The sequence below is a fragment of the Drosophila simulans genome, chromosome 4 (genome assembly GCF_016746395.2).
Source record: "Drosophila simulans strain w501 chromosome 4, Prin_Dsim_3.1, whole genome shotgun sequence".
Classification (NCBI taxonomy): Eukaryota; Metazoa; Arthropoda; class Insecta; order Diptera; family Drosophilidae; genus Drosophila; species Drosophila simulans.
The window spans coordinates 262,757-275,662 of NC_052524.2; the positions used below are offsets into that span (position 1 = coordinate 262,757).

The window sequence follows — 12,906 nt, forward strand, 5'->3', positions numbered from 1 at the left end:
AGAAAATTAATTCACACTAACAGACTTATTATACTAAGTGGATTGCTTAGTGGAAAAGGAATGAGTTCGTGTATTCTTTTATTATTCGTTACAAAATTATTTAGAATTAACATATTTGTCATGTTTGACAAAAAATTCTCGATACTTACTTCTTTTAAAAACCCCGTTGATGATGAAGCAATAGTTATCTTAATTTCGAATTATTTGTGAATCTCATATTAACTCAAACGGAAAGGATTATAATAATCTCATTGCTGTATATCTTTTGAATTACGATGTTAGTCATTCAACGCCTATGTTGGACTAAAATATTTATAAGGAAATACCGAAAATATTAAAAATTACTACAATAGGATAGAAGTTTATTTGTAACGTTCATTATGACTCTTATTACAAATCTTTACATCTTTATCTTATTGTGTGAACGTGTTATAAGGCTTATGCTGCGATTTGGTGTCTTTTAAACGAGAAGGTATTATTTGCCAGTCGATGTGCGGTCACCCTGATGACAAATCGTTTTTATCAAGCGATTTTGGGAACTAACTTTGAGTTTGCATATGCGTATGCATAGTATATTTAATTAAGTTTGGTTTTGTCTAATACACAAGATGATTATTACAATTAAAAATCTTCAACAGCAAACTTTTACTATAGAGTTTGCCCCGGAAAAAACGGTATGTGTATAAATTGGCATATACAAGTATAATCACATATATGTGTATACAATTATTGCAAATGCATATGTGTGCTTATACAGGTATTTCTTACAATTAATTTCTGATACCATAATAAGCAGTGCTTCTTTATTACAAAAGGTTTTGGAACTGAAGAAGAAAATATTTGACGAACGCGGTCCAGAGTACGTCGCCGAAAAACAAAAACTGATTTACGCTGGAGTCATATTGACGGATGACCGCACTGTTGGTTCATACAACGTTGATGAAAAAAAGTTCATTGTGGTAATGTTGACACGCGATTCGTCTAGTTCAAATCGTAATCAACTAAGTGTAAAAGAAAGTGATAAATTGACTAGCACCGACGATTCTAGGCATTCTATGCCTTGCGAAGAAGCCAACCATAGCAATTCGCCTAGTTGCAGAAATACAGATGATTCAGTTTTATCACGTGAAACCAGACCTTTACCTAGTGACGAATTGATCGGAGAGTTGGCCCAGGCCTCCTTACAATCGCGCGCTGAATCTAATTTGCTTATGGGTGACGAATACAACCAAACAGTCCTATCAATGGTGGAAATGGGTTACCCAAGAGAGCAGGTTGAACGTGCGATGGCTGCTAGCTATAACAACCCGGAAAGAGCCGTTGAATATCTCATTAATGGCATACCTGCAGAGGAAGGTACTTTTTACAATGGGCTGAATGAATCAACGAATCCTAGTCTAATCCCCTCCGTACCGCAAACTGCATCCGCAACCTCTACCGAGCGTCCAGCAGATTCAAATTCAGGTAACTTGAGGGGTTTTCAATTAGCAGTCAATTTATGTATTGTTGTAAGAAACGAAAAATACCTTTCCCAGGCAAAAGTACTAAATTTGCACGCTTCAAAACACAGTGAAATAAATGACACTATTTTGATCTCGCTCTTTATTAAAATATTCGGCCTTAACATGATTGTGTTAGTTTTCCTGGTTAAGAAATATTCTTGATCAAAACTTATGTTGCACCTTCGTTAGAAAGTTAATAAATAATAAGAGTTTTCTTAGTACTGGAAATATATGCAGCTGTTAAGGATTCACTAAAATGTTGGAGATCTCGCTGCCCCGCAATATCATTTGCATATATATAGATATATATATCAACAGCCACTAAAGGAGCGATAATCCACGAATTTTTGTCCACGAATGTTGTCTTCAAGGACAGGGCTTTATGTTTTTAGTTAATTAATTATATATATAATACTTTAAATTATTTATATTTACGTTTCAGACCCCTTTGAATTTTTACGTAGCCAGCCACAGTTTCTTCAAATGCGTTCTTTAATATATCAAAACCCTCACCTTTTACATGCGGTATTGCAGCAGGTTAAGTACACTAATAATAATAATTACATGACACGTATAGAATAACTTTTTTTTTACGTATAGATTGGTCAAACAAATCCAGCCCTTTTACAACTTATTTCGGAGAACCAAGATGCGTTTCTGAATATGCTTAATCAACCGATTGAACGCGAATCGGAGTCAGGCGCCACTGTTCCTCACGTTTCGAATGCGCGGACTCCTTCAACTCTGGACAATGTTAGCCTCTTTTCTCCAGATTTGGAAGGAGCTACTTCAGCCCAAAGATCAACCGCTGGTACAAGTGCAGCACAGCAAATCGGTAGCGCAGCGGATAACGAAGATTTGGAACAACCTTTAGGAATATCAACCATTCGTTTAAATCGCCAAGATAAGGACGCAATAGAACGGGTATATAATACTGAATAATTATATATTAAATGTCGAGTTACTTAATATATTGTTCTATAGCTAAAAGCTCTTGGATTCCCAGAAGCCCTTGTACTGCAAGCGTACTTCGCTTGTGAAAAGAACGAGGAACAAGCAGCTAATTTTTTGCTATCTTCTAGCTTCGATGATTAGAATGACCAAATGTAAGAAGTTATGCATACAACACCGGAAGCGTTACAACTAAAGTTAGATGTTCTTAAATTAAATGTAAAATGTCGATCATAAAAATGGTTTTATATTCTTTAAATATCGTTGGCGTATATGTATACTTCTTATTTGTTAAAGATTGCAGCCATGGGTAAAATAGAGGCACGATAGCGTTTCTTCTAAATATTACACCACGACATTGTCTTCAGCATAAGACTGCAAATGTCTACAAATTCATCTGTGCCAATCCAAGGTTGGGAGGGCTAGGTGTGCTCTAAATTACATGTTGGGGAACTTCACCTAATGGATAGCAAACTATATTTCTAAGACATAGGCGTCTCGGATATGCGATACAGACAATTATTTTTCGGAAGGTCGTATTAAACGAAGGAACTCTTATGATTTATCCTTTCCTTATCTTGTGGAATGATTTTTAACATATATTTTTGATTAGTGGGAGTCCACAATTAAGCCACTTAATACTTAAAGTACTTTTTGTCGTCCCGGATGTTGGCTTTATGACTATCAGATACCCGTTACTCACGAAAAAATGAATTAAAATTTTTATAAATCTTTTTTAATGTTAATTTTGACTGACTGTTTTGCAGTTTTACAGTACTTAGATAATATTGTCATTAATTTACAAATATACAAAACTGGAGAACATTTTTGATACAAAATAGGTAAATTGCGTTCGCTTCTGCTTGCCAATTAATGCGAAAAATAAAACTCGATACTTTATAAATACAAAGAATTCTATACTTAAATATTAATAAATCCTTATAGTTTCATGTATGGCTATGGTCCCCTTTATAGTGTTGCTAAATTTGTAAATCTTTCCTGACTCAAAGTAGAATGCAGGTAATTTTCCATAAGTTTTAATTTAGAAAAGAACTTTTCCGCGCTGTCTACTGTAACCGGCATATGTAATTATCATAATTCGCAATGCTTTAATAATATTAGGGCATACATATAGCTGTCAAATTGTTTAAAAATATAAATCCATGAATTTTCACAATAATTAATTTTTTGAAAAATGCCTGACATTACATATCTACTTCTCGATTCCCGAAAAAAATAACTCAAAATTTATGAGCAATCGGCAAGCTTCGGGATTGTATTTTTCTTAACATATTCAAGAGAGTACATCTTAATGCATTGTAGTTGAGAACTTCTTCCATTGAATGCTTCTTAATTGTGGAAATTGTTACGTTGCTCTGTGGAAAGAGAAACACTCTGTAATACTTCTTTCCTCGACACGGCCCCGAACTTCAGACTGGGTACGGTCGAATTACCTTTACAAACACTGTTGTATACCCACAGGACCACAATGACGTTTGACCAAAGACACTAGAATAACAAGATGCGTAACGCCATACAATTTTTTGGCACACGATTTTTTCGGCGTGGCTCTAGAGGTGGCTGCAGGCTCTCTCGAATTTTTGTTCGAGAGCGAAGGGCGCTACAGCGAACAGCTCTTTTCTACGCATATAGTGATAGCAGACAACTGCAGGTGTGCACATGTATGCTCATGCATTGTAAATTTGACAAAATATGCCCTGCACCGTAGAAGTTCTTAGACTTTAAATCTATGTTACTTTTGATCAATTGGCACCATGCGAAAAAAGTCTTGTTTTGCATTGCCTTAACGTTATTATTATCTAAATAAAGCTTAGAAATAGTAATAGCCGAATCATAATATCACGAAAAAAATTTCAAAAATGACTTTATATTGGAATATTGGTCATTAAGAGTATTCAGCTTGCGATGTGAGAAAAATTAATAAGGCAATGATTGTTGAGTGCTTGTGTCCGCAGTTCGTGCCTCAAGATATGACTTTTGAAATAAACAGTTTTCATATTTTTATTTATTTTATAAATTTTTATTTTCCACTATTCTAGTGTCTTTGGTTTGACTGTGTTTATGACAAATCTTTAAGCTCAAATGGTAGCATAAACACTCGTTGGTCTCTATTGAAACGAATAGGACTGCCGACCACTGACATTTATGTGGAAACGGACAAATCCAAATGGTAGAACGCGAAAAGCAGAGTTATCTGTCGACCATTAATCAATACTCTAGTCAAAATATTAAGCTATAAGCACTGAAAAAACACGATATTACAAGGCTGGACTTTAAATAACGTTATCAAAATTCAGTCTTTTATAAAAAAAACTAAAGAGAAACTGGCGAAAAAAACATTTAAAATTCTTATTAAATACTTGTAAATGCAGAGCCTATTACCAAGATAACAATTTCAGCCGGATAGAGTGGTATTTACACACAAGCTCGCGATTCATGTACACTTTCGAATATTGATACGATGCAGCCTAGTGACTTTTTAAGTATTAGTAAGATGCTACGGGGTGAAAAGATACAAAACATCTGAACAAGACCATGCTATAAGTAATTGAACATTTTACCATATTCTGTCGATTGTGACCAAGGAGAAAATGATACTATTTAATCTCTTTCTATACTCTATGGTTGAAAGCGAAGCGAATCGAGATCATGGTTTCGGAATGGTCGTCAAAAAATAGTCAAAAAAAAATGGTGTAACTTAACGCCTTGGTTTTAAAAAACTGCTTAACCGTACCGCTGATATATCGGTATATGATATTATCGAAAAACTGCAGGCAGCAAAGCTATTTGTCGTGGATTTCACGTTCTGGTAGAAGAGAAGTGCCGATAATACACAGCATTTATAGCGAAGGAAGTCGTTTTGGAATTCATAAACTCGCCAGCTACGTTTATATGATTTACAAACGCCGTTTTCCAAGATCTTGTTGGCTGAGATATGATACATATTTATATCGATGACATTATCATATACGACATGTCGGTAGATATTAATATAATCTAATCTTGGAAAAGCTTTAAATAGTCCTGGAGGTAGCCGCTTGTCTTTGATTGATTATAAATTGAAAAAAATCCGGATTCTGGGAAAAAAAAATTTCCTCGGTAATGCAGTTTAAAACGGTAGGATTTGACCTGCATCTAAATAAACTCGAGCGGTAAAACATTTTCCTATCCCGAAGAATATTAAAGCATTAAAGTCGTTTTAGGGTTGACTGGCTTTTATCGCAGGTTTATAAGAGGATACGCACGCATAGCTCGGCCATTACAAACTTGCTAAACTTTGTATTAGTAACTGATTGAGCAGCGTCTGCACACACTGTAAGGAAGAAGGATGTTTCACGCAAGGTTGCTCCATGGATTTTGTTCCTGCAGGATTATTTGTTTGCAGGCATAATAACTCTAAGCAATCAACTCACATGTTCATTCGACCACACAAAAAGAACCATTCGAGTTTGGTACCAAGGTGTTGACTAGAAAAGCTAACTACGAACAAGAATTGAGATGGATTTTGAGACAGAGAGACAAGCAGTTTGAAGTCGGTCGAGAGACAGCGGAAAAAAAGAGCGCGAGAAAAAGATTCCGCAAAGAAGTTGAGCAGAATTAAAGTATAAAAGCCGCCGAAATGTATCGAGAAATGTAGAAAGTCATGTCATAAATAGTTATAGAAATCCGTAATCTAAGCCCGTAAAAGAAGTCGTTATCCAGTGAACCAAATGTGACGTTGCCTAGTTGCCTATAAGCCGTCTTTTACTTTTTATAACTATTCTGAGAACGTAAGCTAATGGAAATAAATACACATTTTTCTAAATTTGATTGGTTTACTTACATTCTCGTATAAGGCCTCTTAAGTAACTAAACTTTACAGAAAACTGACAAAGGTTGACGTCGGTGCCAAATTTGACTTTTATGCGACAATTCATTAAAAAATCATTTTGCAAAGCACTTAATGTGAATATATATCCGAGAAATAAAACCCAACATATGTATGTATATTGCATAATATCCCTTAACTTTTAATTCATCTTATTTAAGAAAAATGTGTGTGTGCATTACTGGTGATTATGTCCAAATGTTATAATTAGGGGAAGCAGTGCGCCGCAAATCAGAATTACCAATTCACTATATTTTAATGCTTGAATACTATTACTTCCATTCAAATCATTCGTAGCAACACCTCGAGATTCCTCTAGCAAACAATAATCATGCTGATCGCTCTTCGTTAATCCCCCTTGGGTAAGCTCTGGTAAAACATGAACAGTTGCTACGTACAAAAATGTTCCAGCGGAGAATAGCATAGCTATACCAGTGGCATTTACGGAATTTAACGTGTCCTTCTGCTCCTGTCCGATTCCAAAATACGTTAAAATAGTCATAAGGGGAGCCGACAGGGAAAATAAGACTAGGTGTCTGCGAATTTGATGTCTGTCTACTTTTTCGTGCAGTAGGAATGTCACTAATCCGAATGCTGCTGGTGCCTTATGAAGCATTATAGCTAAAAATACAATTATCTCAACATCTTGATGGCTAGTGGTGGCAGCTGCTCCCAATGCAACTCCATCAGCTGCAAAAGTACGCCAATTTTAAGATATGGTGGGTACACCAATATAAGCTTATTTACCTGCAGCATGCACAACCAATCCAAGAGTTAGTGTGGCATTGTTTTTTTTATTACTTCCAACATTAGTCTTCCGCTGAGAAATATCCACCAACATCATGAAGACAAATCCAAGCACAAGAGAAAGTCCAATGGTCTGTGAGTAATCTGGTTGCTCCGGAACCGATGTCCGTTTTTGGGATTGGCCAAACCCAACATACAATGATCGAATGCCCTCCGGAATAATAACAACGAGAGCAGTTCCCACTAACAATCCAGCTCCCAGCACAGTGACACATTTTAGCTTTTCCTTTAATGACATTTATTAAGTAGATCAAATTAATGCACTAGTGGTGCTCCAAATACCTCACATTTAATTTTTTTTGTATTTTAAAATGCCATTGTTTAGTACCGACCTCGCTTAATTTCATCAACATCGGTATGCTCCCTGCCAAATAAGACCCCACAAGCATAACCAACACTAATAAAATGAGAATTATTGTCTCTTCAGCCATGATTGCCCAACTTAATTTTAATGAGCATAATATCATCAAAGTTACATGTTTTTGCCAACTCAATCGCTAGAGATGAGCGTTATTAAGATTTTAAAAACGCATATTGCAGCAACCAACTGTGGAACTTATACCATATTCTACAAAAACACTTCAACCAAATAAACATCTCAACCTATACAATTTTTACAGACGTACGAAATGTTCCAAGACTATGAACAGTGCCTTTAAGTTATTATATTTCATGTTTTACCCCCTAAATTTTTATTCAAACTCATTGCAAACAGTTTAGATGGTCCGATATAAATTGATACCTTTAATAATTTTTATATATATTCTATGTACTTTAGAAATGGTACAAAGCATTTTCAACCGACTTCGTACAGACGAAAGTAATGCACTCTCCGATGTTGAGTAATAGTTTTTAAACATTTTTTCTTTCCTTGTCTGTGGATAGAACTTTTGTAACCTATTTTTTATTTGCTATCATGTGAAATTTAAAAACTAGAAAAATACCCTAAAATGTTTTTAAGAATAATTGTTCGAATGGAGAGCAAGGGACGCGAATTTTCTTTAAGCTACTGTTCTTCTGAAAATTTAATATGATCGGACACCGGTTAATTTTAATATGGTAAAGTCTGTAAATATATTCTGGCGTTCTGCATATAGTATTTTCCTGGTGTCACCGTGTGTTATCCTACTATAATTCCTCTTTTGGCATATATATAGATATCGCTAGAAATTATATGACATAAGCAATTCAAGTTCGTTATATAATATTTATTATATAACTACTTTTAAAAAGTTATTTAGGAATACATCACTGGCGCGTACTGCAAATTCAATGGAGGGCTGTATTACGTATTATGATTGTATGGCGCACCGTGAGAATGTAATTTATCTCAGTGCACAACGTGTATTAGACCATTCACATAAACAGTTTGGTAACCTAAGGTCATACTATTAATAGCACTGTTGATTTTGGTTTATTTATTGTCAAATAGGTAAATAATCTACGAATATGCAATGAATCAGGCTTTATTAAGTCGAACGCAGTCTAATTTACAGAAAGTCACATCTTATAAGTTTTGTAAATCAACTAACTAAGTTGCTTGTTCGAATATTAAGTCTGTTTATTATGAATGTTGTGTATACATCTGAGCATTTTATACACATACATACGTACCGACTTATTCATTTCCGAATTTTTAGGGAATGAATAGTTTTCTTCCATTTTTCTTCTTTAAGAAACAACAATTTTTTTAAGTAAAGGTGTTTAAATATTAAACCATAACAGTTCTTAGATTTTTTATCATTATACGTGGTACTCGTAAAGTAAAAGAGCTTACTACATATTACGAAAAGTAACAGGTAAGTTTAAGCCATTAAAGTTTCTGATTCCGTAAACTTTATATTACGAAGATTTACAACTTATGTACAGTAACCGCGGAAAACAGTCGTGCCCACAATAAAGAGTATTTTCTATTGTATATTTTTATGTCTTGGCCATTTCTATCGATAAACCGCACATCGCGATTTTGCATATGTGTGTTACCCATCAAACTACAGTGCAAAATATTTACTACTCTATTTACTATACCATTGAAATAGTGGTTTTTCTCGTTCGCTAAAAGTTTCTATCGGCTCTGATTAGAGCGCGACTGGTATTCTAGATACCCGTTTCCTTGACTTCATTTTGCTCCTTCCGTTCACCGTCTTCTGCCTCTGGATAGTAATTAGCCAGAGCAATTCCCATAAGCAAACTTATTTATATATCTTTGGTGAAGGGACGACAACCCGGCTGCGTTGTTTATCGGGGGTAATTCCTTATCTGTCCTTTGCCATCTCGCTTCCTACCCATATCAGCACATTCTTTCTATTTACCCCGTTTTTTTAAAAATTCTCTTTTTCAACGCACTGCCGTCTACGATCTATTTCATCGCGTAAGTGGCAAAGGGGAATACATTCTTCCTAAGTTGATTTCTGCATTTCAGCCAATCTATTAATTTTATCTTTCTTTTTACTTTGTGTTTGTTATGTACAACTTTTAAGACAAGATTACATTGCATTAAAATCTAAAGTTTTACAACTGAACTAAAATACAAGATAAAACCAGTCTTTATAAATTTTCTTAACGTGTGCATATATTTCAGATAAATCTTCGTAAAACGCATGAAATGGGTAATTGCTTAAAAATTAGCACTTCAGATGACATTTCACTTTTACGCGGCAATGACAGTCAACTCAGCGGGACACAGCCAATGTATCATGTAAGTACCAATCTACTGGTGCGAGTTTTAACGATAATAGTCGACTTAAGCTCTTAAAAGAATATTTACTAATTATTATTTTACTAAATTAAAAATGAATTACTCAATCTTCAACACTTACATTAAAAATGGGTTTAATTAGTTGGCGAAAGATTCTCAGTCAGTAATTATTTTTAAAACAAAGGGTTTGTATAAAACAGCCTTCAAAATCAATATTTTAGATTATTTTTTTTTGTATTATTCTTAACGAAGATATTTGCAAAATTATGTAGATTTTATACTCAAAAAACATACACCCAGGAGTTTCACGCGTGAAAATTTCCAAAAACGAAAACGTTTCCAGCAAATAAGAGTGTTTAGAAGAGAATATTTTTAAACTTGTAAGATACTATTGATAAATTGATGGATTACGGATTACTTGGCAATCAAAAACAATTGCTAGGAAATTATTGGACATTTTAAAGATTTCTTAAGGATTGGTACTGATCGGTATTGTATTGTTTTAAAGGTTTCATTATTTTGCTTAATTCCGATAAATTTATAAAAAAAAACTGTTTTTAAAAAAAGATTGACCACGAATACTTATACCTTCTACTGACGTTCAGAATTGACAAAAACAAGATTCTTCCAACGTTGAGTTCCGAATCGTAATCAACCAAATACATCCATATAATTTAATAAATGTCTCGTTTAGTAACAATACGTTATTTTTTAGTTACTACAATTTGTTAAGTAAAGGTAATAAATAAATGACCAAACGTTGTGTGCTGTATCAGTGTTTATCGCAAAGTTTGAAACGAGCCAAATCGCGTAAGAAATAGTATAATACATCTTTTAGCGATAATATACTTGCAGTATGACGCTTAGCTATGTATTGGTACAAGCGTGTATATAAATATCCTTAGAAGTAAAGTCCAATGTCAATGTACTGCAAAACATACACGGGAAGGATATTCAACAGACTGCAAGTATCTGGACGTCCATCTATAGAAATTTAAAAGACTAATAAAAATATAACATAAGATCACACATTGTTTTTAAAAGAGTGCGCGTGTCAGTTTTGGTAGGTATGTTGTGATCGAAGCAAAATGTTTTTGCCAAATCAAAAAAAAATTGTAGACGTTTTGCTTGCTTTGAGGCAAGCCAACATTTGAAAACAATCTGGCTATAATCTTCATGCTTTATCTCAACTTTCTAGTTACTGAGATCAGGACGTTCAAATGCACAGATCGGTATGGCCAGATCCACACGGCTATTAATTCTGATAAAGAATTAATATACATTATTGGGTCGAAAACGCTTTCTTCTGCCTGTTACAACTATTAGCTTTCTGTTAAAAAGAAAACTGGCATCCACCTCCTTAACTGCAATAGAAATGAAAAAGGCGAATTCAATAATTTATATAATGGCTTACGAAACCACTTAGAAATGTTCTTTAACTATGCGCAGATGTCTATTTCATAAACGTTAATGAAAGCACAGAATACAACATAAAAATCGTACGCTCTGAGCGAGTTGAAGCAATAAAGCAGGTTGCAAACTGCTCTTTCGCTTTGCTCTCGCTATATCGCTTGAGCTCGCAACTCGCTTCGCTCACTCTGACATTTTTCGAGCGATTGCACTTAAAAATACATAGAGTTCTTTATCGCTCGTTCTTGGTCAATATTATCATTTTGCTTCTCGCGCGCACTCTGCCGTCAGCCTAAATGCGTACTTTGTGATTGCCTGAATTGGGTTCCCCCAAATATTCGCTGTTTTCTTCTAGTTTGGTATTCAATGGCCGACTACTGATCTTTACTAATTACTGGAGGAATCACAGACAAGCCAGCAGAAGGTGTGTTCCTCGTCGTTCCTCATTACATCAACAAAGAACGCCACAAAATCCATTTTGTGAACACAATTTCACTTAAAAATAGAATTTATAATTTGGTATTAACTTAAATATCTAAAAGTTATTTTTTGTGTCTCAACGTTATATTCACAATAATTATAATATAAAAATAATCTAAATTCTGCTATTCACGAATTAGACATAAAGTACATATCCCTCGGATTTAATAAAACTTTAATTTCAGCAGGGAGAGCATTATCAACGAGAATTGTACTCTTCCACGTCGGCTTCGACAACGCGAACACCATCTTCTAATAATCGTCAACTTTCCGATGAAAATCAAGTGAAAATTGCAAAGCGTATTGGATTAATGCAGTACTTGCCAATAGGAACATACGACGGGAGCTCAAAGAAAGCACGAGAATGTGTTATCTGCATGGCTGAATTTTGTGTTAATGAAGCCGTACGTTATCTACCTTGCATGCATATTTATCATGTTAATTGTATAGATGATTGGTTGTTGAGAAGTCTAACTTGTCCCAGTTGTTTAGAGCCTGTTGATGCTGCTTTACTGACGAGTTATGATTCGACATAGCGTTATAAAAACATTAGCTTATAGTTTTTCTGCTGTAATGTGTTTTGGGTTAAAAAAAAACTTTTGCTTACCAAGTATAACTTATTATTTTATATATTTCAATTAATTCTTTATTATACAAATTTGTTATTGTTTTATTATCGAAACATGTTATAATATTTAATTCATTTTAGCGATAACCAAAATCATAATTGCAATACTAAGGAGCTCAAGAATTTGAAATCCAAATTAGTTTGTGTATATATATAAATTGTTTTACCAACATTAATAAAATGTGAGATCTATTTAATTCCGGCATTCATTTCATTTCTGTTTAAGTATGGGTCTTGTATGAATCTGGGTAGCCCTTTTGGCTCTCTTCTATGTGAATGTGATCATTCCATATATGGTGAATTTTCAGAATAATTCTAATAATTTTAAGGTTTACGAAGACAAATACTTTAGTTTTTGACTATATCATGTATTTAAATTAAAAAAAAAATGAAATAAAATAAGTTAAGTAAAACAGGATAAAGTGTTTTTATCTATTTCTTATGATCGATTTTTACTAACATACGTAATGTTTGCAGCTTGGCTCATAACTCAATTCGTTCGGGCTTAAAATTAACTTCAACGGAGTCGGATTGTTTCTTT

At 34.2% G+C, this 12,906-nt stretch overlaps 3 protein-coding genes across 8 annotated transcripts; 2 read left to right on the top strand and 1 right to left on the bottom strand.

Moving 5' to 3' along the window:
- Positions 1-461: 461 nt before the first annotated feature.
- On the top strand, positions 462-2,712 carry LOC6724700 (UV excision repair protein RAD23 homolog A). Its single transcript, XM_016180640.3, has 5 exons — positions 462-674; positions 816-1,464; positions 1,945-2,039; positions 2,103-2,426; positions 2,487-2,712. The coding sequence occupies exons 1-5, from the start codon at positions 609-611 to the stop codon at positions 2,595-2,597; spliced, it is 1,245 nt and encodes a 414-aa protein (XP_016037268.1). The 5' UTR covers positions 462-608; the 3' UTR covers positions 2,598-2,712.
- Positions 2,713-6,459: 3,747 nt separating this feature from the next.
- Positions 6,460-7,675, bottom strand: LOC6724701 (zinc transporter ZIP9). Of its 2 annotated transcripts, none has more exons than XM_002105711.4 (3): positions 7,482-7,675; positions 7,090-7,375; positions 6,460-7,032 (listed from the first exon to the last, which is right to left on the bottom strand). In XM_002105711.4, the coding sequence occupies exons 1-3, from the start codon at positions 7,614-7,616 to the stop codon at positions 6,521-6,523; spliced, it is 933 nt and encodes a 310-aa protein (XP_002105747.1). In that variant the 5' UTR covers positions 7,617-7,675; the 3' UTR covers positions 6,460-6,520. The 2 variants fall into 2 exon arrangements, with proteins under 2 accessions (XP_002105747.1, XP_016037269.1); XM_016180594.3 differs by having other exon boundaries at positions 7,432-7,626.
- An 808-nt stretch (positions 7,676-8,483) lies between these two features.
- LOC6724702 (RING finger protein 11) lies at positions 8,484-12,562 on the top strand. 5 transcript variants are annotated; one of them, XM_016180644.3, is made up of 4 exons: positions 8,484-8,581; positions 8,875-8,948; positions 9,731-9,847; positions 11,923-12,562. In XM_016180644.3, the coding sequence occupies exons 3-4, from the start codon at positions 9,755-9,757 to the stop codon at positions 12,271-12,273; spliced, it is 444 nt and encodes a 147-aa protein (XP_016037273.1). In that variant the 5' UTR covers positions 8,484-8,581; positions 8,875-8,948; positions 9,731-9,754; the 3' UTR covers positions 12,274-12,562. The 5 variants fall into 5 exon arrangements, with proteins under 5 accessions (XP_016037273.1, XP_039152167.1, XP_016037272.1 ...); XM_039296233.2 differs by lacking the exon at positions 8,875-8,948 and having other exon boundaries at positions 8,491-8,581; positions 11,926-12,562; XM_016180643.3 differs by lacking the exon at positions 8,875-8,948 and having other exon boundaries at positions 8,498-8,581.
- Positions 12,563-12,906: the final 344 nt, after the last annotated feature.

Bases quoted from the DNA above. Each gene is read 5' to 3' on its own strand.
- LOC6724700 (XM_016180640.3), top strand. From the start codon at position 609: ATGATTATTACAATTAAAAATCTTCAACAGCAAACTTTTACTATAGAG. The intron at 2,040-2,102 runs GTTAAGTACACT...TTTTACGTATAG, and splicing joins TACATGCGGTATTGCAGCAG to ATTGGTCAAACAAATCCAGC. The intron at 2,427-2,486 runs GTATATAATACT...ATTGTTCTATAG, and splicing joins ATAAGGACGCAATAGAACGG to CTAAAAGCTCTTGGATTCCC.
- LOC6724701 (XM_002105711.4), bottom strand. From the start codon at position 7,616: ATGATATTATGCTCATTAAAATTAAGTTGGGCAATCATGGCTGAAGAG. The intron at 7,376-7,481 runs GTCGGTACTAAA...ATGTCATTAAAG, and splicing joins TGTTGATGAAATTAAGCGAG to GAAAAGCTAAAATGTGTCAC. The intron at 7,033-7,089 runs GTAAATAAGCTT...GTACTTTTGCAG, and splicing joins ATTGGTTGTGCATGCTGCAG to CTGATGGAGTTGCATTGGGA.
- LOC6724702 (XM_016180644.3), top strand. From the start codon at position 9,755: ATGGGTAATTGCTTAAAAATTAGCACTTCAGATGACATTTCACTTTTA. The intron at 9,848-11,922 runs GTAAGTACCAAT...CTTTAATTTCAG, and splicing joins GGACACAGCCAATGTATCAT to CAGGGAGAGCATTATCAACG.